At 43.4% G+C, this 27,331-nt stretch overlaps 1 protein-coding gene across 3 annotated transcripts in view; it reads right to left on the reverse strand.

The window, feature by feature from the left end:
* The window catches only part of LOC145454446 (uncharacterized), a 27,514-nt gene continuing 183 nt past the window's right edge, over positions 1 to 27,331 (reverse strand). The window contains exons 2-19 of one of the 3 annotated variants that reach the window (XM_080332435.1): positions 22,999 to 25,333; positions 12,922 to 22,965; positions 12,104 to 12,202; positions 11,022 to 11,148; positions 10,006 to 10,259; positions 8,636 to 8,788; positions 8,463 to 8,571; positions 7,298 to 7,417; positions 6,897 to 7,001; positions 6,181 to 6,254; positions 5,691 to 5,824; positions 4,271 to 4,448; positions 4,114 to 4,211; positions 3,776 to 3,899; positions 3,550 to 3,683; positions 2,164 to 2,286; positions 1,611 to 1,787; positions 1 to 880 (exon numbers count right to left, since the gene is read on the reverse strand). In XM_080332435.1, the coding sequence (XP_080188561.1) occupies positions 677 to 880; positions 1,611 to 1,787; positions 2,164 to 2,286; positions 3,550 to 3,683; positions 3,776 to 3,899; positions 4,114 to 4,211; positions 4,271 to 4,448; positions 5,691 to 5,824; positions 6,181 to 6,254; positions 6,897 to 7,001; positions 7,298 to 7,417; positions 8,463 to 8,571; positions 8,636 to 8,788; positions 10,006 to 10,259; positions 11,022 to 11,148; positions 12,104 to 12,202; positions 12,922 to 22,965; positions 22,999 to 25,333 (14,592 nt within the window). In that variant the 3' untranslated portion in view covers positions 1 to 676. Of the gene's footprint in view, positions 881 to 1,610; positions 1,788 to 2,163; positions 2,287 to 3,549; positions 3,684 to 3,775; positions 3,900 to 4,113; positions 4,212 to 4,270; positions 4,449 to 5,690; positions 5,825 to 6,180; positions 6,255 to 6,896; positions 7,002 to 7,297; positions 7,418 to 8,462; positions 8,572 to 8,635; positions 8,789 to 10,005; positions 10,260 to 11,021; positions 11,149 to 12,103; positions 12,203 to 12,921; positions 25,334 to 27,331 lie in introns of all 3 variants that reach the window. The other 2 variants (XM_080332436.1, XM_080332434.1) reach the window with 2 other exon arrangements.

The following is a 27,331-nucleotide window of genomic DNA, read 5'->3' on the forward strand; positions in this document are numbered from 1 at the left end:
CAGGACTCGAAAATGTAATGTACCTTCGAAATAATAAGGAGATGAAGCACACTATTGAGAATAGCCCAACTTGATTGAACAAAATCCTTACAACGCAAACAATCACATCGAAACCACGGAAATGAAGGCAAGGATCAACACGTCCGCAGTCATCGCGATACAACCACCCCATTTTGTTAAAACCTCCACCGATCCCATCCAGGAACGTGAACCGATGATTATCTAACGAACAAAGCTGTGATGCAACGGATAATAACAATACTAGGAGCTCGACAGAACTCGCTAAGCTCGAAATGTCCGCCAAGAAACGCTGGATTTTATCCCTGAAAGAAAATCGCTTCTATGTCACAGCAATTGACATGACGCATTCATAAGAATTATAAACTTAGCCTATTGCATGTCAACGAAATACGATGACAAACAGAAAAATCACAAAATATGGTAGTCTACGACATCCCGCTCGATTTTATGTATACGCAAGCAGCATGAAAAGATAAAGCCTCAGACGTTTTTAGTGTCGAAAAATTGAATTTTCACAACGTACTGAAAAAAGCTTCGACTTTGGTAAGAGTGACCGCGGACACCAAACATTGAGCTCAACAGATAAAACCAAGGAAACAAATCACTAAAAAGTTTGCAAAATCACAGTGGCCGCGTTCAGCGATCGCGCGAAGCGTCATTGGCAGTTACGGTGTATCGCGGCGGAAACGATGTCCTTGACGGCATGGTAGATGATGTTTTTGATCTGGAGCTTGTCTTCGTGGTTGGAATGCGTGGAAGAGAGATAACGGAACTCGTTCGTGAGGTTGAAGCATTTGTCGACGTGCTCGGGCGAGACAAAGTCCTCGGCTATCTTGATGCAGCTGTGCAGGTTGAAAACCTAAATAGGTACGCGGCGTCGATTAAAAAAGAGCGCTCATGAACCCGGTGTGCATGGTGCACCCTACAGGGTCCATGAAAACCTGCATCTGTGACTAGCGACGCTGTCGAGTTTCTTTTTAGACCAATTTCGCAGTCATGCGGATGTGTTGACCTATTTTGTGTTTTCAGTCGGCGCAAGGCACTAAATAGCCACAAGTAATATGCTGGCAGATAATTAAAAGTTGCGATCAATTTTATAAAAGGCTGTTCTGCATGGTTAAAATATTTATATCCAAATTCGATTAGTTAGGAGTCGGAAAATTGAAGTAGTCGGTTGCTTCGGTGTAACAATTCACAGATTAGAGTTACAGTATGCAGCACTTTTCACATGAGGCTGATCTCACAGTATCAGTTACGAAAGATAATTATTTGCGCGATTCCGACAACATGCCTAGCCATGAAAACCATAGTTGCTGGAATAGTTGCTGGAATATATATGTGAAGTAGTTATTGACATGCAGCATCGTCACAGAGCGCAATGAAACACCAGATTACTGCGGTATATAAGTGGCATTGTTTTCTTTGTGGTCACATAATATATATCATAATAAATAGTACTTCGATCAAGTCTAATATTTGCTTAGGAACTTGCAGCCCAGCCCCAACCGTGTTGTCATATCCGTGGAAATCAAGACAAACATTCATATGAAACAGTTTTGTTATCTAGAAAAGTAACACAACAACATCACCTGATGCGGCGCGCCAGCCGGAATGAAGACCCCGTCCCCTTCGCATTGCACGATGCCGCAACCTTCCACCCCGTATTCCTCCTTCAGACGCCGTCGCAGCTCCTTGTCGAGGTACATCTGCTGGTCGTGAATCGGGTCGTGATCGGCCGCCTCTATCTCTCCGCGTTCACGCCAAATCTGTCGGAAAAGAGCGCGATTTGAGACGAGCTAATAACTATACCAGAGGTGATCAGTAACAAAGCACCTAAACTTTTTTGAAGAGCTAAAGCAGGTTTTGACTACCTGAATTACCCAAGTGTTTTTAGAATGTTTTCCCTTCTACTCGACAGTTGTTTAAGCAGAACTGCATTCTTTCACGCTTTGTATTTTGAAAAGTGTAGGGTACCGTAGTTTGGGAGATGGTTGCATCCCTTACTTCGTTACTGACCACCTCTGCTTACAACTTCAGGGATGTGACAGAACATATATCATACCGATACCGCCGATATTTAATGGACAGCCAATTATTACAAGCATATTCCACACATAGAAAATAACTGAGAAAGACACGTACGCTTTTGATGAATTTCCGTATCTTGTCAACGTCGCTTTCATGAAAGATGTGCCACAGAGCCCCCGGTTTCTCGTTGGCCGCTCGCCGAAACTGGATCTCGTCAATATCGCCGTCGCTGATGATCTGATGAATTCAATCAAGTATTTTCAAGCACTCAAATTCTCATTGTGGTCGAGTTTGAAAAAGTAATATTAAATTAAGAATGACATGAAAATTATCGCAAGCAACGCAGTAACTCGCAACAGTGAAACACTAGACATGCCGACATATCGTTAAACACCAATATAAAAGCAGGGCTGGATACGATTTGAATGTACGAGTCAGAGTCCAGTATTGCTTTAAGTCAAGTTTTTGGAGCAATATTATTAGCGTTAATTATTGTATCCAAACCATGTAGCATGGTGCTATACAACGGGAATGTAATTTTGTGTAAAGATAAACCCACAGTATGATCCCCGAGGGCTATGTCATTGTTACGACTAGCAAATACGAAAATATTCCTTTGATAAGTGTAACTGATATTATTTCCTTAATGCAACTCAGTGGTTCTCAAACTGGGGGGGAGGGGGGGGCGAAGAGAGAGCGGCTCGAAGCTGCGGTCAACTGAAAATTTTCCCTTGACATGCATCATTAACCTCCAATTCATAGTTATTGCTCTGTGCATAGTCAGAATCTAACACAGTGGTTCTCAACCTTTTTTTAGACACGCCCCCCTTTTTGATGGTGAAAAATTTTGCGCCCCCCTTACCGTCATATCACAAAATCCAACTGGGATGCTAGCAACCCCAACAGATTGTTTGATGGTATGGACGGTTATGAATGTTGATGAGAGAATAAAAATATATGAAATTGGGTCTATATAGAGAGAAACACGCGTGCATTGGAGGTAAATCGCGCAGTGCGCAAACATTTTTTTCAGGTTACCACTTCTTCGCGCCCCCCTTCAGATGTTCCACGCCCCCCCAAGGGGAGCGCGCCCCCCAGGTTGAGAACCCCTGATCTAACATTTGCGAATTCTCGCATCAACAGTCATAAAACCTTCCATGCCATCAAACTATCCGCTGAGATTGGTAGCATTCTGCTTGCATTTTGTGATATGACGATAAGGGGGGGGTGCGAAATTTTTCATTAGCATAAAGGGTGGCCTGTCTAAAAAGGTTTGAGAACCACTAGTAACTAATATTATTTCCTTTGATAGGCACGTTTGAACTCTGTGTGTTTCGTTCGTACTTCTTAATACTCAAATTGAAACAGATCAGTCAGTCAGACCCTCTATTTTGCACAGCCTTATACACGAGTACTGCTAGCTCGGTAGGACATCTGTTCCCATGTTTGTCTGATTTCATCCCGAGCCCTGCATATTTGACGTTACACATTATCAAGTACCTGCACAAGTCTGTCTTTCGCTTCCGGCGGTTCGTCGTGGGGTATCCCGACATAGACCATGACGTTCACTGCGTCGGATATATCCAAGTGGAGATTGGTGGTGCCTTGCTGCCAATTGGTTTCCGTAACCCAACCTGAAATCAACCATAGCGCAATGAAAACACAATCTTTCAAGAAAAACCGCACCGGAGCTGATATATCATATCGACAAAAAGTATTGTCATACCGTAAGCGTTATACATCTTCGGTCCGAGGTCTGGCTTTACAAAGAATTGCGGCAGTCTGGAGGCGAGATTGCATCGGCCACCAATGTACGTGTACTCGGGCAGTGGCAGCGCACTCATAAGGTCCTTTTAAAATTCAGATTTCAATATAATACATATTTGTATACAGGATATAAGTACAATTAGAGGTTTCCAAATAACTAAAACCTACTTATTCAAGGCTGATTTTTGACTTAAATGATTATAGAACTTGTATGTAGAATTAGAGTAACACCAAACACACTCAAGTGCTCCGAAAAAGTGGAGGTAAACAGTGACCGAAACGGAACACAAAACAAACCTCAAACATTTCGGGCATGACATCGTGAAAGGCTTCGGTCGGCGGCCAGTCTTTCAGTTTCAATATCATCGTCTTATTATCGAGGTCGCAAAGCCGATCTGGAGAAGAAATAACACGATGAAACGTCGAAAAACTTTTCCAAAGAAATGCGTTTTACGAGAGATATTCTCGAATCCGTCCCAAAAATCCCGTATCCTCATGTTGGTGACGATGGAGCCGTTCAGGCAGTTGATGAGCGAATTCTTGGATTCCTCCTCGCCGTAAACGCTCGACAGTCTCTCTGGATACCAGAGATCCATGTTGAGGTACTTGCCGACGTCGGACACGACCACCGGCTGAAATTTCAAGGTTCGTACCCGGTCAAAGGTCATCGATGACAAGAAAATAATGCGTTTTGATGATTAGAAGCTTCAAAAACTTTGTACAAATTCACGGCAGTGTTTCGACGTAACGAAAATAGGGTTTCCCGGGTAAAGGGAAGTTCAAAACATCCAGCAGTACCACAAAATCAGACTTGGACTAAATAATCCTAGTGGTCTCGGTATAGTAACTAAAACTAAATGCTGGTACTCTAATCCAATATTGATTTGTGAAAAATGTTTCTTTGGTCTAATTATAATGCTAATCGAATTTGTCAAATATCTCTATGCTGTGCATTTCAATTCCAATCTTATTTCTGGTGTCCAGAAAATGATACAGGAGAATTTTATAGAGTGCGAAACGTGTCAAGATACGAACGGAATGTGATTCAATTTCCAAGTTTTCGCAAATTCAGTAACTGTAATCTAATCAGATTCGGAAAAAATTGTGTAGCTATGATTCTATTTACAATCGAATAGTATATTGATGTTGAATAAACCCGAATATTTTCGGCTGACACTCGTCAGGGTAATCGTCAGCAACCAGTAGAGAATTGGAAAGGACATCGTATATCAACAATCGTATCACAAAATATGACGTCACCAGCATGATAGAGAGAGCGTTTGATGCACTATTTTTAGGTGACACACGAACTCCTTTCGTAGACAGAATTTTGGGTTGGTGTTTTTTGATAAAAGTCGACTCCAAGGCACACAAATGGAAGTGTGAACGGCCCCTCCCAACGAAGCAAAATCTGTCGTCTCGATAATTATTCGCACAAATCGGATTATCTAACAGATGTTTGCCGATGGCAGAATTAATGGCCTTTGATCGGTCAGCATCAAGCTTAAGCGGATGAGTCAAGGGTGAGCTATGGTTCTGATTCTAGTCTAATTTGGAAAACAGTGTATACACCAAGTCTCAATGGCTGGCCCAACAAGCCAATTTTTACTAACGCAGAACATTTCATGGTGCCATTTGGCGTTTGATCAGTGTGACGCGAATCTATTGTCACAGCCAAGTCAGCAGGTCACAGGCTCTTATTTTGCTGACAAATTTCGCCACGAAATCACCACAACTTCAACCCTGATTTGTATCATGGCATACGGACATAAAATTTTGTGCAAATAATGAAAATATTGGCCGCAATTAATTTTGACATGAAGCTACCCACTCCTAACTCGATTGCTGTGTCACATAACAAAGCGAAAACTCACCATCCCTTCCTTCCAATACCTCTTGAACACTCTCAAATTGGCGGCGTGCTGACTGTCGGTGAGTTGGAGGAGGCGTCCGCCGCACAGCCACTGCAATTTCGCCCCCTCGAGACACGAGTCGGCGGAAGATATATCTGGGTAATCGTAACGTATGATATTATTAGATGGCGAAATCACGGTTTATCGATAGAATTACATTACATACATCTAATGTTGGTAAGGCTACGTCCAACTTGGATAATGGATATCACACCAAGTGCACAGGAATATGAAACGGTAAGCTAAATTGTGCGGTAATAAAAAGGACAATCGCTCGAATGAAAAATTAGGACATTATCCGTTTTTGAATCTTGAACATATGCACCTGATATCAGACGGGTGACATATACTTACTGCACATAACCATACCACAAGTTTTTTGTCAGTGGTATTCAGCACAGAAGCCAAGACCATTTGCGCGGAAGTGGCTGTCATGATTACGAAAACTTACCGCCATTTACGTTGTCCTCTTTGGGTGGTGAGCAATTCGAGTCGACGGTTTTAGAGTTTGACTTCGGCGAAATACTGTAAAAAAAGGGCTTTCTTGAAACTATATGTAAGGCGTCAAGCACTACTACTCTGGTTCGAGAATTACGATAGTTTCATATTGCCAGTTCATTCCACTCTAAGCTTTTTCGACTGACTCTCGTCAGGAGCGAACAGTCGAAAAGCCAAGAATTAACGTCTTTTGTGGTCTTTTGGGGCATTATAAGCTAATAGGGAGAACAAATTATCAAAAAGAATGACATCTGGACGAAGGCAGGACATTTCTTCAAAATGGAGAACTTATGGTAACGCTAGATCAAATCACTGCACTCTTGTGTGACAAATGAATTGCAGCTGCTCTATGCTGCAGTAACTGGCACTGATCGCATAAGACTTACAAGTTATACCTTCATGATAGTTGTATCATATGTACAATATTTCAATATCAAGCAATCCAATAGATACTGGGTACTGTGTTACACATTCAGGGTCCAAATATTACAGTAAAAAGAATGTTAAGTAGAAGTAGTCTTAGTTTGCAAAAAACTACTTGAGTACTCCTAAAAAGTAGACGCACTACATCCCTGACCGCCCCTGCTTCCGAGAGTTGAATCGAGGAGCCTTGGTTTTACGCATAGCAATACCGAATACTAATGGGAATAAACAAAAAATGAAACTTACCTCGAATACCGTGCGGGCGATTCGGAATCCGCCAAATTCGCACAGACGGAATCCCGAAGTCTTTTCTCCGGAATTGCCGTGGCAGCAAACGGGTATTTTCTCTTCCTGAGTTGCAAAAAGTCATGTCGAATATCGGAATCATAGTGCTTCACGCGTGATTGAAGGGTTACGGATTGGTGATGAAAAAACATCAACTTTTCTGCGCTGCTCACACGAGTGGTTATGTTTTTATATTGTTTGCAATTCTAGTCGACAGTATTTTCAGGCAAAACCAACTGCTTTTTACAGTTTAGATTTTGAAATTTGACTTTACTTGTCCTCTACTCGTGTAAGATCATATCCAAGACAAAATATTACGACGACAAAACTTTATCTGCGGAAGGCTGTAGAATTTCGATTACCTCGAGTTTTTCTGCCTGGCTGCCCGCCGCTTCTCAGCGTTCTGACATCGACAGGACGTCTTTATGCCGCGATCTTTGCAAATGCGGTGCATTTTTTCGTTGACGTCATACAGACAAGTGCTGAAGTTGGAAAAAACGTGAACGCAATTATATTCCCGCAATCCCTCAAAATTAATTACAGTGGCCATAATATAACGTGGACTGAGCCCCGAAATATAAAGCAAACAGCATTGTCAATGCCCAACTAATGGCAATATACCCGAAGCTACTAGTTTCCATAGGCTCCAAGCTATCGGCCTGCACGAGTGTCACAAGTGTTCCGACACCCCAAATACACCCAGGTGTCACAATGATCAGAAATATAAGTTGAACAAGCCTACATACAAGAGGTATTGGCAATATTGATGCTGCTTCATCTAGGACCAAATTAAATGTGACAGAAAATATATCACAGCCAAACGTGTGGCATGAGCACAGAGTCAGTGGCTGTCGACCTTTTCAACTTCCAGTCAAAACCTGTCAAAGTTCAATACAAATTTGGCAGACCGGTGAGCTTTCAAAATTCCAAGTCGATCCAGAATGCCATTACAAAATAGTATGCAACTAGAAACGGAGAATTTGAACCTATAATGACAAATTTTCCGCTGTCCTTCCGGTATTAAACCAGTTATGTGTTGGTCTATTGATAGTTCTGCAAAGCAAAGTCCTGTCAAACCACCAACTCAATTTGTACAGTTGGGTTTCTCCCGAAAGAAAGGCAACTTTACTGTTTGCTAAGTCAAATTTCGCTAAATTACAGTCGAAGTTCATCAAACTATGTTTCAAAACTGGACTCAGCTTTCTCATATTACTGGTATCATGAGTTGTAAGCTCATTTTAAACAGTGTGGTAGAACGATTGCAGCATTGTGCCGTAGGATAAGTCAAAAGTAAACGTGGACACGATATCACATCGGACATAGTCTAAAATTTCGAAGTCAGTTGAAAATTTGGTGTTTTATCACTCATATTATAAGCCTTCAGCCTCGTTCATTTTGCAAGCGAGAATGAAATTGATATTTATTGGCTGGACCGGAGGTTGAGAACAGCTGCAGTGTCGCGTGTATGTTTATTTTGCATCAATCATCAGCGAACGGCAAACATCAAACTATAAACAAAATACGCACCTCGGTATTATCTGCGTCGGCACCATATTCGAGTGAATGTGAATTTGCCCTTTGACACACCGGTCCCACCGAAAGTTGTGTTGCTTATCAGCATCGTACTCCACTTGTTCTAGAACAGAAAACACACAGTCACAGGACAAGCGTCCTTCAGTAAAACCAGGCAGGCCAAGCACCTTTCCCAGACTTGCCCATCCGCCTCTCGTAGCAGTCCAAGCAAACGCCGTAGCCGCACTTCTGACAGATCCAGTGGATGTTGAACAGGGTGGTCTCGCACACGTCGCACAAGTCGCGCACGCCTGGCACTGGTTTTTTCCAGAATATGTCTTCTGCAAAGACATATGAAAGCCGTAAATAGAACGGTATATCTTCACGATTGTAACGGACTGTATATACCAAGAGACTCAAGAGAGATCACGCCAGGGTTGTAATCAAGTCACAAAGCTCCGAGTCACAGGCCAATCTCACTTTTATAGTTATGACTCGAGTCAAGTCGCGTCATTTTCAATTCATCACCGAGTCAAGTCCGAGCCCAAGTCATTGTGTTGATTGCTCAGTTTCCAGTTAAAGTCTTGTTAATCCCACCGTAATAAACTGATGCTAACTCCGTAAATTTGAAGCGGTTTCAAACCCCTCCCTTTTTATTCAAACCTCTCCCTTTTTTCACCTGGCCACCCCATGTAAAAAGTCGACGCCTATGATCTAACACTTTACTATACCGGTAGATTAATGGTGCACAAAATGAACCATGCATCAACAAGGTGTAAAAGGAACGAAACCATGAAAATATAATTTTCTCACAAAACAAAACCGTAATGAATACATATTGCTTATCAGTGCGACAGTGTAAGAGACACCCGTTCAAAAACGCGAGGATTTACCTTTGAAAGTGTTGCCGTGTTGTTTGGTGAAATGCAGCAGTGATACCGATGCTCAACTACAAATGAGCTTACAAAGATTTTCCGATGACCTGACTCGGCTCGAGTCATTTTCTAGAAGTACGGAAATGACTCGACTTGAGTCAATCTGTGTGTTGACTCGACTTGGACTCGAGCCATTGCCCATGACTCTAACCAAGTCACATGACTCGAGATTGATACGCCCAAGACCGACAATTCATTGTAATTTCGAAGAATAGTGAAGTAACCACACTATTGGGATTACGTCTATTGACACTGGTTCTTGAAAATGCGACCAGAAACTGCTTAAAAGTGAGGAAAATTAGTATATTATGAATGATGACCATTCAATATCACGAGACATGGTTATGAAAAGTGGGTTTAACAAGACTCTAACTGGAAACTGATCGGTCAACACAATGACTTGGACTTGAGTCATAAAACCGTGACTCGGACTCGACCCTCTGCTCTCGGACTTGACTCGGTGGTGAATTGAAACTGACTCGACTTGACTCGAGTCAAAACTGTAAAAGTGAGATTGACTTGTGACTCGGAGCCTTATGACTTGGTTACAACCCTGGTCAGGGACCACTGTTTAGGCTCTCATAAGCAACACAACTTCAAAAGAAGCCCAAACTTCGACTCACCGTTCTCTCCAATCCACGACATGGCCCGCTTTTCGATACGTACAATCTCGCAAAAACGCCGCCCGATATTGGTCAGTATGAAATCGGCGACGTCGCATTTGAACGGATCGTTCGGGCTCAGAACGTTCTTGTCTTCGACCGCCTCCCCGTTAAAGCAGCTCTCTTGCGGCAGCCACAGCCTGAGGTCCTTAGCGGCGCAATCCTCAGTAAGCAGGAAGCCTGCCGTACACAACAGCTTGTCCTCGAACTTTAACCTGAGATGCAAATCAGATTTTTTCACACCTGGGTAAACAGTAAATGCAAAAAGAGCACAACAGCGCAGAGTCCAAAACAGATAGCCTGGACTCCGACAAAGTGTTCAATGACGAATACCCAACGAGTGCCGAATGATAGGTGTTCATTAGGGCTGTTCAAAAATAACTTATTTTTTCCGGAATCCAGGGATTCACCGATTAAATTGATAGGTTGCGTAACAGCACGCTACACACCACAGTTGGCTCAATTCCTACCAGTAGAAGCCGGCGCGGAGCCAATTGAAATTTGTTATTTATTATACAAAAATATCTCATGAAATTGTTGAGTTGTCTAAAACAACGATGCGAAACAAATTTCATGCAATTCCAACCGGCAGAAGCGAAGTTATTTGAGTTTTTCATCAATAATTCATCAATTTAAAACGTTTAACTCCGCTTCTACTGGTTAGAGTTGAGCAAAAATTGTTATACATCGTTCTTTGAGCAACGAATCCCTGGAGTAAGTAAAAAATAAATATTTTTGAACTGCCCTAGTGTTGATACCTTTGATATCAATATGCGCCTTCTAGGATCCGCTAAAGCTAATCCAAGGACCAACGCAGAACGTACCAGCGTGTGTTTGTTGGAATTTCCATGGATGGAAAACTCTGTGATCATTATGGTATACGGAACCGAATAAACATTGTATTTGATTCGAATTGACTGATTGATGCAATGTTCCAGACCGGATAGATTTTTGGTCGAAGATAGACCAAAACTTACTTCCGAAATCCGTAAAAGCGACAGAAGACTACGCCGTTGTCCCGCCTTTTGATAGAGCGGCATTCCCTGCACTTGCGCCAACTGAAAGAGCCATACGACGGTCCGCTGGTCTCCACGCCGTACATTTCTATCGAACAAACAAATCAGCGTTCGACTGCTTGGTAACCTCATTTCGATCACACAGGTCACGCTAATTTACAGCCACATTGATCACACAATCGCTGCTTTAAGCTACTTCGATTTTCTGGCAATAAGCAGTATACTTGCACCAAGAGATGGGAAAAATTCAAAAATCCAAAAGTCGCGTTTCCAGAGAAAAAATAGCCAAATTCAAAGTCGATCCGCAAGCTATCCCCGTCCAACAGACAGTAGCCAGTAGGAATGTTCAAAAATTACTTTTTCTCGTATTCAATAAATACAAAACTTTTTCCTCTTATCGCAATACCTCTGAAGGTTGGAATTCTATCGAAATTGGTGTGAAGCGCGATTTTTTAGGAAACCTAACAATTTTATCAAGTAGCCAGTACAATTTGAAAACAAAGTTACTTTTGAACTTCCCAAATGGACAGCGTCCATCATAGCTGGCCAGAAACGAAGTAGGCTTACTTCAATTTTGCGAGGTACTCAAGCAGATTTTTCCAGCTTGCAGTACTTAATCAAGTGTTTATGTTTTAGAACAAAACCACTTACTTTTCACAATTTGGATTTTAAAAGTAGAATGTAGTTTTGTGATGGGATAGTCGTAAGAATTGCGTGAAATAGCCGGTAAATGAACCTATTTTTGAAAATTCTACCTATTCGTAGTGTCATCAGTCCTTGTAATTTCGGAACTGGCCAACCCTGATTACCTACAATCCATTGGCCACATCTACTTTTCAAATTACTCAATGGGTACCTTTTAAATCTAAATCTACTAGTAGTACTTTGACCACATCTGCCGTCCATCCGGTGTACACCAGAATGACACACTTCGAAGAGTCACTACTCGACTACTAATTGACATTCGTGTGTCACAACAGACCGCATCGGTTACGTTCACGCCTTGGCGCTACCTAGAATCGCTTTCAAAAACGACCGCTTACTCGCGATCTCGAAACATGGAGCGTCTTGCACGAAGCTCTTCCCGGTGCGTTTCAGAACGAAACGCCTGTCTTTACATTCCAGCACAGAGTAAGGAAGATCTAGAAGTAGACGGTGATGATGTTTGAGTGTTGTAACAGGCATTTCTTGTCGCAAAAATTCAGAAATAAACACCCTTTACGTGTTTTCGTTAACAAGCCGCCGTAGACATCGTAAAGAACTCTCCGACAAAGCTTGTGGGAATATGCACCAAATATAGATAAATATATTAACATATTTATTTATCATTTCACACTAGTGAAAATCCGGTACAGAACATGATGGCGACGGGGGGGGGGGGGGGGTTAGGTTAGCACACAGTGGTCTCCTGTATGAATAGTATTCATTGAATTGACAGAGAAAAATAAATTAATAAGAGTATATACAAATAACTTATATGAAGAGCTTCTTGGAAATGCAGAACTTCAATATACGATTGAAGAGTATATTCCAGGACAAGGCGGTGCCAACAAAAGGAGTTTGTGTACCATCTAAAAATAGTACATTGTACGCTCTCTTATTCGAAATTTCATGCTGGTGACGTCATATTTTGTGATATGATTGTCGATATACAATGTTCTGTCCAATTCTCTACTAGTTGCTGACGATTATCCCTGACGAGTGTCAGCCGAAAATATTCGGGATCACTTCAATATGAATATACCATTCAAATAACTTATAGCATAAATTCTTGATGTCACTTGCCAATACAAGATTCAACATTCACGGCAATAAAAGAGGCACGATACACATTGAATAACATCCAAATTCTGGTGCTTACCAGGTTTAGACGGCTTTTTACCCGCGTCTTCGGTTCGTTCATGTCCTGTGCACGTGATCGCGCCCAGCATCGAGCGGCTCTTTGACTTGGAATGGAGCGGTTTTATGGCCGTCCCTTGCCTCCGTGACTTTGTCCTTTGATCGATCCTCTTTGCCTTCTTCGAATCTTTCGATTTCTGCCGGTCGTCGGCCGAGTCGGATTTCTTGGCGCGCTTTTTACCTTTCGAAGCACGGATCGGGTCTGCTGGCTTCGTGAAAGTCTCCTTCCTAGATTGGTCCTGCCCGTCTTCGAGCTGCGTCAGATCTTTACCAACCGTTTTTCCCATATCACTGCTGACGGAATTCGTTACCGGTACTTTACCTGAGTCGCCGTGCAGTTGACTTTGTACGGATGACGCGTCATCGCCAGAAAAATCATGACATAACGATAAATTGCCGGGATCGCTATGACAAGAACACGGCATAACCTCGTCGCCATTATCGGAGCCGCAACCCTGGATTGGTTGCTTTGTATTGAAAGTATCGCTAGAGAGTTTTACGTCTTCCACATCGCCGGTAGACTTGGTCTCCCAAGGCCTGTGAAACCTAGACCCGACCGATTTCCTACTATTTACATTGCCTGCATTATTATTTTGTGGTCGACCAAGATTTGACATTGCAGACGAAACAAACTGGCTACCATGATTGACGAATGAAGTTTGAGAGAGAGAAATCGCCGGGAGAGATTTAGTCCTTTCAACTCTGTTCTTGACTACGGATAAAGGCACGAGTGCTGATGTACGCTGAGCGGACACGGGCTGGGTTTCCGAAACAGGCGCGCTCATTGCGTTTCCACTATGCGTCGGTGATACCCTCAGCGTGGGGCTGGTCGGTGCGCAGGAATGAAGTTCTGATAACCCCATCAACGGTTCCAACTGGGACAAAGGTTTCTCGGTGACCGCGTCGTCTTTTGAAGGCAGCACGAATTTACTGTTGAAAAACGTGGCTTTCGCCTTGCTGCAAAGCACCGGAGAATTAGTCAAGGTTTCCGTGTTTTCTGGAATTTCCGGGATCGCGATGCATTCTGGTACTCCCACGCTTTTACTATCCGGCGTTACCGTAGCGTTCTGTGAGAATATCGGCGTCGGTGTGCTCATAGGTTTGGGAACTGTGTCCTTACACGGGCTTTTTACCAACTTGACACTGAAGTTGGACGAAATGGGCGGTATCGTAGCGTCGTGCTCGATACGTGTCAAGTTTAACACGCTCTCCCTTTGCAACTTGGCGTCACTTTCAAAATGCTTCGACTTCACGATCGGTTCCGATCGGTTGGCGCTCTCCTTGTTAGCGACAGCAGACTGTGTCGATAACACTGTGATATTTGCGCCCGGAATCGAAAGTGTTGTCACTGTGGCAGTAGAATGGCCTGAATCTGAAGTCTCAGCCATAGTCACAGTGTCTGTTACCGAATTCGAAGTAAAACAGCTATTTTGCGTGGTGTAAGTCATAGTGCAAGTGCTCTTAACGGTCTTTGTGGACGCGATATCGTCAGCCTTAGAGATTGGCGATTGCCACACAACGAAGTCGCTTTGAATGCTTTCTGAATCACTACAATTAGAATGTGTCGGCCTTGTGTAAACATCCACAGATTTCCGATGCCTGGGACGCTTTCTGATCGCGTCCACGCTGCACGTTGAAGACAATCTCTTCCGCGGCCGCGGTTTCGGAGCCTTCAACATATCATCCTGGGACTGCGCCGGACCAGGCAGTTTCACAGACGAAGATTCACTGTTCATTCTCTTCCTTCTTCCATTCCCGGCAGTTCTACGTTTTTTCTTTTGCACGTCGGAGAAAGTGCTTTCAATTATAGTCTGAACGTACGCGGTGGCTTCCTTCAACATGTCGTCGGGAATGTTGATAAACACGTCGTCGCAACCTTTCGAGATCGTTGCTACGGGTAGCGGGCTCTGTTCTACGTTATCACGATTGCAATCCTTCGCCTCTACTGCGTCGGGAAGAGGTTTGTTCTCTCTAGCAGTGAAATCTTTCAAGTTTGTTACTTTGGGAAGCGATATTTTCTCTGCGTTACCGCAATCTTTCAGGTTTGTTACTTTAGGAATGGAGATTTTGTCTCTTTTATCGGAATCTTTAGATTTCGTCGCTTTGGGAAGAGAGTTGTTCTCTCTCGCAGTGTAATCTTTCGAGTTGGTTACTTTGGGAATGGAGATTTTGTCTCTTTTCTCAGAATCTTTCGATTTTGTTACTTTGGGAATGAAGATTCTGTCTCTTTTATCGGAATCTTTAGATTTTGTTACTTTGGGAATGGAGATTTTGACTCTCTCATCGGAATCTTTAGATTTTGTTACTTTCGGAACCACGCTGTTCTCTCTTTTATCGCGATCTTTCGAGCTTGTTGCTTTCGCAAGCGAGGTTTTCTCTCCTTTATCGCGATTGCAATCATTCAATTCCGCCCCTTTCGAATGCGAGCTGTTCTCTCTCTTATCGCAATCGTTCGCTGCTTTGGGGAAAGAGCCTTTCTCTCTTTTATCGCAATCTTTTGAGCTTGTTACTTTCGCAAGCGAGGTTTTCTCTCCTTTATCGCGATTGCAATATTTCAAGTTCGCTCCTTTTGAATGCGAGCTGTTCTCTCTCTTATCGCAATCTTTCGAGTTCGTTACTTTGGATATTGAGCTTTTCTCTCCTTTATCGCAATCATTTGAGTTTGTCACTTTGGAAAGCAAAATTTCTGTCACTTTGGGAAGCGAGGTTTTCTCTCCTTTGCCGCGATTGCAATCTTTCAATTTCGCCAACTTCGAATGCAAGCTGTTCCTTCTTTTGTCAAAATTTTTCGAGTACGTTACTTTGAGAAGCGAGGCTTTTTCTCCTTTATTGCGATTGCTATCTTTCAAGTTCACCCCATTCGAGTGTGAACTGTTCTCTCCTTCATCGCACTGGCCATCTTTGGAGTTCACCACTTTGGAAAGCGAGCTGTTCTCTCCTTTGTCGCGGCTACAATCTTTGAAGTTCTTCCCTCTCGGATGAGAGTTCTTCTCTCTTTTATCGCGGCTAGAATCTTTTGATCTCGCGCCTTTGGGAAGCGGGCTCTTCTTTCTTTTATCGCGATTGCAATCTTTCAAGTTCTCCAGTTTATCAAGCGCAACGTGCTCTACATCACCTTGGTTGCAACCTCTTGAATTCCAACTAAACGACTTCTCCGATATCACAATGTGTTTGCTGGATTTGATATCCTTCAGTTGCAGGGTCGGTTCCCGGACTGAATTCACATCGTCAAGCGGCAGTGTGTGATCGATTTCCGAGTGAGATGTGTCTACCGGAGGGCTTGTCGCATTGTTTCCAAACGTGTCGCACGTCACCTCGCTAATTTCATAATATCCGTCGTTTAGGGAGGTCTTGCAGGACGAGCATTCGCAATCGTTGGGGTGGATAATAGCAGGAAAATGATCACGACCAGAATTCTTAGAGCTAGATGAAGATGACGTAGTGGTGATAGGTAAGTCTTTAGTTACAGGACAGGGAGACTGGCTTTCAAGGCTCGAATTATCCGATCTTCTTTTCTCTTTGTTCTGGGTGCAGCTTGCAGGTACTTGGCATGCGTCATATTTGTTCAACAAAACACTGAGTCTTCGAGTTCGGATCACTCCGCTCGCAGACAGATATGACGTGGATTTGAAATTTTCGGCCTCATTGGTACGAATTTCTGAGCCATCATCGGGCTTTCGTTCAGACGAATTCCGTTCGTCAATCGCGTCACTTTCAAAAGATTCCCCGACATCATCACTGTGGTGAATTTCAGCGATGATTACGGGCCTTTTTTCCTCAGTCTGGGACAACTCCGAATCAGTCTCCACTGGCGATGAATTTTCCTTTATCTGCATTATTTCGTCGGCCGAAGAGAAATCAATCGATGGTAGAATGTCCTCATCAAACACGCCGTGCGTTGCTCCAGCGGAGTCACCTTCGACTAGGATTGTAGCCACAGCATTCATCACAAAACTGTTTGACATTTCCAAACAAATGCTTCCGGGTGTTGTTTCTGGATTTAGCACTTCGTCATTGTTGACCATGGAGAGTTGATCGCACGATTTCTCAATCGGTTCTGGGTTTACATTCATGTTGCCTTGCGTGCTTTCGTCAAACTCATCGAATGAAGCTAACGCATCCGTGGTTACTTCCTTTGACATCTTCTCTTCCCCGTCGATGTACGCGTAACTGCAATCAGCTGCTCTAGCCATGTCATTTCTCGCCATCGTATTATCAGTAGCTGGCTTTTCTGCGGCAATATCTCGTGGAGATATGCCACCGCCCGTCAAAACAATGCTGCCTTTTGAATTATCGAGAAGTTCCTGTTCTGCAGTGTATTCTAATTGACGTTGTTGAACGAGTTCATCCTCAGTTACCGCATTATCAACGATTGGCGTTTCCACGGCACTACTTTGCGGTGGTTTATTACGATCCACCGGAACAGCGGCACTTATATCCGTTTTTTTCATATTGAGAGCGAATGGTGTTAGTGAGCCTTCCGTGTCCATTGGCATCTTACTATGATCAGAATCATCGGAAAGTTCTGGGTATGATTTGAGACCGTCACACGTCGTGCTGCACTCATCCGCGGGTACAATGTCAGTAATTGGCATTTCCAAATCCATATTCGGCGACGTTTTATTACTGTCCACCAACTCCGGGCAGTCTTCAGAATGATCGGATATATTTGGATCTAAGTTCGAATCATCTGCTCTTTCCACGCCCTCCGTTTTTATCTTCAAGTCGGTAACTGGATCTTCCAAACAACTATTTTGCAGTGGCTCATTGCTGTTAACCATAACACTGCAACCTTCTGAATCATCCGAGATTTCCAGTTCAACACTAGAATCATGACGGTCCCGAATGCATTCCTCCACTTCTACCAGTTCAGTCGCTATATGGCTTTGATCTTCTTCCGTGACCGTGTCATCAGACTCCTTTTCTTCATTCTCTGTGACTCGATCAGGATTAGGTGCAAGATCGCATCCCGTATTGCTTGATGCGAGTCCTTCATCCTGCAAAATATCAAGTTTATCTTCATCCGCAAGTCCAATGCATGAAGGTAAAGTAACGTTTTCTTCCGTGCCTTGAGAAATTCCAACCGCACCAATCTCGCTACCTTCTTCAATGCTTTGCTCCAATTCTACTGTCTCTATGTCTGCCGCGCGATCTGCGTTACATGGGTCCTCCAGCACGTTTCCCAGTATGCATCCTTTGTGCACTACACCACTGTTTGTGTCAAACTCTCGAGAAATATCAGTGAATTCTGGAATACCTTGATCCAGTTTTACTGTGTCAAGTGCACTTGCAGAGACTTCCGCTGTTGGTGGTTCGTGGTGCATTCCTTCCTCTGGCCTGTCTTCGTGCGGCACCCCGTTGCTTTTTTCCAACGAGAAATCTTCATGAGAACAGCCGGATTCCGCAATCTGGATACCAGCATCACAAAGCTGCTGAGAATACTCGTCCGCTATGACAGGATTGGTAGCCACACTACTTGCAATCGCCATATCCTTTTCAGAACTTCCAATCGCGATTTCTTCGACAGTTGCGCCGCTGCGTACTAAAACGGCGACATCTTCCGATTTGGGTCCCATTTCCAGTCCAAGATTTACATTCGTTTCCATCCTGTCAAGTCCAGCATTGATACAGTCCGACATCGATGCTTCTGGGCAAACGCTGCTAAGCTTGCTCTCATTCTTTTCAGCATGCGTGTCATTTGTCGAATAGATATTATCCTTCGTATCATCGGTATAATCTTTTACACTGTCAGAAATTGGGGTTTCTTTCGTAACATGTTCCGGTATATATCGATCACCTGCCTCTTCGTCACCCTCGCTGAGAGCAACGGTATCTTCAGCAGCGCCAAACAAGACATCTACATTCGAATCTCTGGTTTCCACGATTTCAACAGCACATTCAGCAGTTATTGCATCGTCTTTATTTACGACTACGCTAGCATCGACGGTGACGTGTATATCGCTATTACAGACCTCAAGATTCAAGTTTCCTTCGAAACCTTTGTCCGGACCAGCCAGATTTTCTGTTACATCAGACGGGTTGACATCGACATCCAAATCTTTGAACGTGATTTCAACAGCACTCTCGGCAGGTATTTCTTCACAGGCATTTTGTAGTGGGGCTTCTTTATTTACAACTTCACTAGCACCGTTGGTTTCGCCATTATCTTCGTTTATAGAGATCTCGAAAACCGAGTCTTCCTGGAAACAATGATCATTGCCTGCTAGATTTATTGTTATATCAGTATTTTTGTCGATACAATCGTTTATGATGTCATCGGCATTGATGACGATATCTGAAAGCGCAACAGTTTTTTCTGAATCCTTGTTTTCAACAGAATCGCACAGTTTCAATAAGCCCTCGTTGGTGACTTCGACATCTGCAGTCAGTGAATTGCGTGTCACCCCCGACACATTTAGAGGTTCAAGTTGCTCAATTGAGTCGTCAACATCACCAGTCAGAGCTCTATTTTCTTCAACATCGGAAGGACGGCATTCTGCGTCAGAAGTTTCGTATTTTCGAACATTACCGCTTGCTTTTATCATGTCCGAAGTGCAGGTCTTGATGGAGATCGACTCGACCGCCTCCTTACAAATTTCCGGCCATCCAATTTGTCCGTCACTAGAATCAGGACGGTCCCGAATGCAATCCTCCACTTCTACCGGTTCAGTCACTATTTGGATTCGATCTTCTTCCATGACAGTATCGTCAGAGTTTATACAAGTTTCGACACCTGCATTGGATTCGTGGCACTCTACAGCAGACTCCCTTTCTTTATCCTCGGTGACTCGATCAAGATTAGCGGCAAGATTGCATCCCGTATTGCTTGAAGCGAGTCCTTCGTCGTGCAAACTTTCAAGTTCATCTTCATCTGCAAGTCCCTTGCATGCAGTCAAAGCAACATTTTGTTCCATGTCTTGAGAAATTCCAGCCGCATCAATCTCGCAACCTTCTTCAATGCTTTGCTCTGATTTGAACGTCTCTATTTTGGTGGTGCATTCGACATCTGCCGGCAGTACATTGCGCGTCCCCTCTAACGCATTTAGAGGTGTAAGTTGCTCAATCGAGAGGTCAACATTACCAGTCGGAGCGCTATTTTCTTCAACATCGGAAGGACAGCATTCTGTGTCTGAGATTTCAGACTTTCCAACATTACTGCTTGCTTTTATCGTGTCAGAAGTACAGGCCTCGACTGCCTGCTCACATATTTCCAGCCTTCCACTTGCTCCCTCCGCAATTTTAACACCTTCATCCACTCCATCGCTGGTTTTCTGGTCTGTGTGTGGCCATTCATTAGGGCTGGCACGGCAGTCAATTGTTCCTGAATCACTCATTACGTCGCTGCCACTTGTCTGACTTTCGTCGCTGCCATAATTGGCACAGATCGCCGAAAGGCCGACGCATACGTCACTAACCGGCAGATCGCATTCAGAACCCGAGGCACTTTTGTCGTCTGTTTCTGTACTAGTAACTGGTGCATTGTGCTTTGCATCCGATTGTCCTTTGCAAAAATCGTTCTTATCTGCTTCTACACTCTTGTTAGCGACGTCACAAACGCCATTGCCTAGCACACAGTTTGAATTACCCACAACACATTCGTCCTTGGGGACATTTGAGTTTTGCTCATTTTCAGTGATATTTACTTCACAATCCTTCTGACAGTTAAGGTTGAAGTCTTGGAATTCATCAGCGTTGCTGATCTCAGCTCCATCTGAGATAATAGGCTCATCATTATCCATACTGTCTTTGCCAGCAACGGATTGAGTCGCATCAACCATGCCCTTGTTGAAATCCAAGTTTCTTACAGTGTTTTCTGATTGCTCAACGTCTTCCACCGATAAGGTATTCAAATTTGAGAGACCCGATTCAACACCCTTATTGACAGACTCATTTTGCTCCGATTCAGATTCACGGTCCTTTTGATTGTCAACGTCAGAATTCTGTGTGTTACCTTGTGGCACTTGATCACATGACAGGGTCAGCGAAGTCACAGAGGGGACGCACGGCTCCGTGTCTTTATCACGGTGCTCGCCATGATCTGGGATATGATGCAGTGCCTCATCCTCACTGTCGTTTCCTGTAGTTTTGCCGCAAGTGTCATTGTCAGATATGAACATACAAGTAGTATTGTCAGGTTCTTTGATATTTGTTGCTATCGGGTTATTTGAATCGGCAGGACCTGATTGGACACCCAAATCGAGACACGTCTCTTGCTTCAAACTATTCACATTTCCATCTTGATCAACTTCAGAATTCTCTGTGGTTGTTTGCTGCCCGTCGCTACACAACGGCTCCAGTGAAGCAAGAGTGGGAACGGATAATCCCATAACCTCATCAAGGTGTTTGATTTCATCTTCATCTGGGATAAAAGCCTCAGCATCAGCCGTGTCGCATTTGTCTTCTGCAGATTGAGCCTTGCCCACCTTGTCGTTGTCAGAACATGAGTTTTCCTCTGCACTTTCAAATTTTTCGACACTCGCATGTGTTGCTGCGCTAGAATCTGAGGGGCTTGACTCGCTAGCGATAACAGGCTCTATCTCATGCACAGTGTCTTTGTCGGAAGCAGATCGAGTCGGTTCAGCTTCGCCAATATCAGAAATGGATTTTTCGGCAGCGCTTTCAGATTCTTCAACAGTCACCGCTGTCAAGACATCCCGATTTGAAGGGCTTGACTCCGTGCTTTCATTGGGACGCATATCCCGGTGGAAACTGCGTGCTGTTCCATCTTTATTAACTTCAGAATTCTCTGTGGAAGTTTGTTGCCCGTCACTACACAACGACTCCAGTAAAGCATGAGTGGGAACGGATAATTCCATAGCCTTATCGAGGTGCTTGATTTCATCGTCATCTGCGATAATAGTCTCAGCATCAGCCGCGTTGCATTTGTCTTCAGCAGATTGAGCCTTTTCAAGTTTGTCGTAGTCAGAACATGAGTTTTCCTCCGCGCTTTCAAATTGTATGACACTCGCAGGTGTTTCGGAGTTCCGAGCTGAGCGATTTGACTCACTTGCGATAATAGGCTCTATTACATCCACAGTGTCTTTGTCGATAGCAGATAGAGTCGATTCGACTTCGTCGATGTCAGATATAGAATTTTCCGCAGCGCTATCAGATTCTTTAACAGTCACTGCTGCCAAGATATTCCGATTTGAGGGGCTTGACTCCTCACTATCATTAGGACGCATATCCTGGTGGAAAATGTGTACTGTTCCACATTCATCGACGGTACAATCCTGCGTGCTACCTGATTCCTCTTCGCCACATATTTGAGTTGACGAAGTAATTGGGGCTTCGCATAAGTCCATGTCTTTACCAACGGACACAACTTCATCAACAGTATCTGTGAAAATAGGCTCCGTCACATCCACACTGTCCTTGCTGGTAGCAGTTCCGTCATTGTCAGAACTGGAGTTTTCTGATCTTTCGGCAACTACTGATGCTGAGGTAATCGAATTTGAGAAGCCTGATTTGCCGGCCTCATTAGTAACTAAAGTTTGCTTCAAACTGTGTGACGTCCCAAATTTATCAATGCAAGGATCTTGTGTGTTAGTATGTTGCTCTATGGCGTTGTTAGATACATGTACCAGCGTATTAACAGACGGTACATGTGATTCCGTATCTTCAACGAGACGCGTGATTTCATTGCCGACGTCAGAAGTTTCTTCATCACTTGGATCGTTACTTGGCTTGTCAATATACGGCAGGGTGTCATCATCGTCCGAGTACCAATGCTCTGGAGTGGATGCTTGCGAAGGCCTTTCAACTTCACGAGTGAGCGTTTCCGAACCGGAATTTTTGTTGCATGGTTTCGATTCCTCGTCGCATAACAATGCTGTGTTACCAACGCCAGCAAGAGATAATTTGAGCGTATCACAGCCCTCTTTATTGAATTTTACATCATCGTCGATTTGACCGTGCACTTTATCAGGACTCTTAGTATTGTCAACAGATCGACTATCAGTTGGAGTTTTGATATTGCCGTCGTATTTATCCGATTCAAGTTTGAGATCATTGCTAACAATATCGAGACATGTGGATGGAGTACTGTCCAGTATTTTGGCATCTCCGCCAAAAATATCCGATTCAAGTTCGAGATCATTGCTAACAATACCAGGACAGGTGGCGTTCTCAACCGGTGGGGTGCTGTCCGTGATTTTGCCTCCATCGAATTTATTCAATTCAAGTTCGAGATCATTGCTAACAATACCAGGACAGGTTGCGTTCTCAACCGGTTGGGTGCTGTCCGTGGTTTTGTTATCTCCATCGAATTTATCCGATTCAAGTTTGAGATCATTGCCATTAGGTATTGGTTTACCGGCCGTTGTTTCTGCTGCATCATGCTGACATTCGGCAGTATCTTTAATGTCCTTCTTAACAGATTGGGTGTCGTTTGCTAGCTGCTTGTCAGGCGAGGTAACATCAAAATCAGATTCAGAATTTTTGTTATATTCAGCCTCTGGGTTATCAAAGTCTGTTGTAAACGTGTCAGCGTTTGCCTGCGTGTCAGGAATAGCACTTACCTCGCTAATTTTACCTTCAATATTACCCGAGATAACATCATCAGATTCTGTCATGCCTCTGTCAATAACATGATTCTCCGTATCGAGTGATATTTGCTCACCACACAATGATGCCGGCATATCGATATTCGTAGAGCTCAAACTGTGGCGATCTTCAAAGCTCACGTTAGCGTCGATAAGACTTTCTGTGAGGTCACTGGTCTCAGGAACACCGTTCAAGCTCGAGTTTGCGGTTTTGTGACAATCCACGCTGGGTGCAGGAGATTGCGCACGGTCAGGAATTCGGGGACAACAGTCATCGATAGTCTCGTCTTGTTGTTGACCTGTACACGCCTCCAATGCTCCAATATTTTCGGTTAGAGTCTCACACATTTGTTCATTTACAGTAGTTTCCGTGTAAGGCTTTGTAATCTCGGATGTTCGGTCGCTGTTCACCTGCTCAGTGGGATCGTCATTCTTAAGATCCGAGTTACCCCTCATATTCCTAAGTGTGATTGACGTATCTGGTAACCCTGCAGGCGTCTCGTCTTTCTTTCGAGGTAATACAATATCAGGAGCCTTAATTTCCGCGTTAGACGTCCCAGAATCCACATCCAAAGCGTGACCTTCCACTTGGGATGAACTAACCGTGTCGTGTAACTCAAGAATTTCGTTCGAGCGCTGGAGTTTCGGTGCAAGAGTTTCGTCTTTCACAACACTCGCGTTCAAAATCTCAACACCGTCTAAATCTGCTTCCTTTATTCCAACACCAACGGCCCCGTGATTACAACTGTCGCATCTGGTGCATTTTGAGCAGTCCATGTCATCCAGAGTATCAGACAACTTGTTGTCTACGTCTGGCATAGTATCCGGTAGCTCGGGCAGCTTTTCGCGGTCGTGTTCATTTTCATGAACTACAATGTCCTTGGTTTTATCGCGTCGCTTCAAATCCCTACGTCGACGAGATCTGTTTTTCACGGCAGTCTTTGACGGCGCAGATTCCGCAGTATTTTGTGTGACGTCTGAAGGTTTTGACGGGACGTCGCTAGACCCATTTTTACCGCTACGCAAGAGTATTCTGCGTGACACAGTTACGTTTCTAGTCCGTGCAACGTGATTGCTCGAAGACGCCGAATCCGCCGATTTCGGATTTATAGCTTTGCCTTTGCGCATAGACCTTTTTCCGTACCAATCCGCTGAGCTCGATTGAGACGGAGTCTTTTTGTTTCGCCGGCCAGATTTCTGAGCGTTTCGGAGGTCTATGTGCGGCACGGAGACTTGATTTCTACGGTTCAAGACTATTTTTCGAGGCTTAGATTTGGAATCTGCATGACCAGCGGTGTTCTGTTTCGACTGGGATGTCTTACGATCAGGCGGCGTCTTCTCCGTGGGATCTTTGCTATATTGACGGATTGTCACAGCAGAGTATCTCCGAACTAAATTGTCATTTAGTTCTGACAACAGTTCCTCTTGTGATTTGCCCGCCTGGTAGCGCTTTTTCCTTCCCGCATGTGACATGATTGTCGCTTTTTGTTTTGTGTACACATGAAACCTTGTCCAAGGATACACTGTGACGCGCGACGTCGGGTCCGATTTAACAGGGAGCAACGACGATGCAGCCCTGCCTGCTACGTCTGAGGAAGATGTAGAATCTGACAGATCCAACAGACAGTCGCACAGTTCGGTTTTTCGGCTAGTTTTTTGTTCTGCCCGCATGCAACTTCCCGCGCTGGATTTCAACAGGCATGCACGCTTTTTCTGACGTAAGTATAGAGACAAACGCTCTCTTGAGATTACAGTTGCGATATCTGCAGCTTTGACGATCTTGCGTGGTACAGACTCGGCTACTTCATGAACATGACAGCTTCGACTTCTCTGAAAACAGAATGAGATAGGATAGCTTTGTAAATAGTTGCTGAGCACAAAACAAAAACTCAAATACTCTTTTGCATACTATTATCCAACCCGAAATGTGCCGCTAAACAGATATGAATGGTAAATTTGTCTTTACAATGAAGAATAAACACTCAAAGCATAGGTACACCATTCATCTGCACCGAGCACTGAAAATTACTGGTAGGACACCCACAATTTGCTGTACTGCAATGCAATGCATCGTAATTTACAATTGCTTGTCAGACATAACAAAGCCAGATTAGGATTAGCAAAATGTAACAGCAGAGCCGGATAAGGAAACCGTCTTAGTATTACATTTACACCACAGCAGGATTAGCGTTTGTTGTTGCTTGTTGTGAATGATTAGCGAACATTATTGAGCTATCTATGATATAGAGATCTTCATAACAGTATCCCAAGACTCTTTGAAGTACAGAACTTTAATATGCAATTGAGTAATATACTCATATTGAAATAAACCTCAATATTTTCAGCTGATACTCGGCAGGGGTAATCACCAGCAAGTAGTAGCAACTTTTCTCTACTAGTTGCTGACGATTACGCCTGGCAAGTATCAGCCAAAAATATCCCGGTTTATTTCAATGTGAATATATATTATTCAGTAGTATCACAGCGCCCAATCACTAGCAAATACTACACACCGGCGTACTGAGAACGGTCAATATTGGCACAAAACATAGCTAAATAAGACGGCTTCGTGTACATGTACAATGCATGGCAGATTGTAAAAACATTTGCGGTGAAGATATATTTATTGGTTCATTTAATAAGAATAGGGATCGGAATCCTGTGTGGATGATCAAAATTCAAAATTATAATGACAAACCTACATTTGATATGTGATTAATTATTAGAAAAGGCTATACTGCAATGTTTACAAATGATTCCTGTTGAACTAAACCATAATCTATAACAGAAATAGAATGTAGAATACACTATACCAGGAATAACAGCTGCAACTTGTTAGTTACCTTACAGAAATATGTGAATAACAGACAGAAATATGACAAACCTCTAATTAGAACACAAGATTAAATATAACTCATAACTTCAACAATAGTCTACAGGTAGGCTAGTTTTAAAACACCAAAGGCTTTGATCCTCTTCAGTTTATACACATGTAGGTGAGTGAAATACTGAAAGCAGTGGAAAATTAATCCTATGTCGGCAGGAGGCATCTGCATCACCAATCTGAGGAGAAAATCTACATAACCACTAACAATTCCAATACATTTATTGGTGCGCACATAACAGAGAGAGAAATTCATGCAAAGCCAAGCAAGACTACTCCACTGAAATTGTAAATCTATCAATTTTGCAAACCACAACAGGCACAGCTGCAGTTCTCATGGACAATATTTGGAAAATCACATTACATGAGCAATTGAGCATGCATTTACACAGAACAAGCAGTGCACTAAATTAGCAGAGGATGCACAGAACACCACCCCCCATTATGCCTAACTACCTTGTAAGTAACCATAAAATCTGGTTGTAGGGTTTTTGCCCTCAAATGGAATCAAATTACTGCTGACTCTCATACCAAAAGCAGAACTGATTAGATATTGCTCACGTACTGCACTGCAATGAGGAAGTGGCTTGCTAAAAACTTCAGGGAAAAACGAGACCATGTTAATACAGGCAAGAGCGGTGTGGTTACAGTTATAATATCAAATCAATGTTAACAAGTGAAAATATTCATCCTAAAAAATCTGAAATTACCAAGTTGCACACTACTATATATCGTCTAAGGCCACTTGACCACTTGAAATTCAAATTCGTAAATGTTCCTCTGACTATATCCAAGTATCTCCAGTTTATATATCAACTTGATGCAGATGCAGTCAACCTGAGACAACTGAAGAGTCCGGTTTCAAAATTCTATCCATGCTATTATCATGCCTGACCTGACAAGCTAATCATTAATCCAAAAGCGGCCACTATACAAATGAGACG

Source organism: Botryllus schlosseri, chromosome 13, assembly GCF_051294905.1.
Source record: "Botryllus schlosseri isolate E-star chromosome 13, Bs_hap1, whole genome shotgun sequence".
NCBI classification, from domain to species: domain Eukaryota; kingdom Metazoa; phylum Chordata; class Ascidiacea; order Stolidobranchia; family Styelidae; genus Botryllus; species Botryllus schlosseri.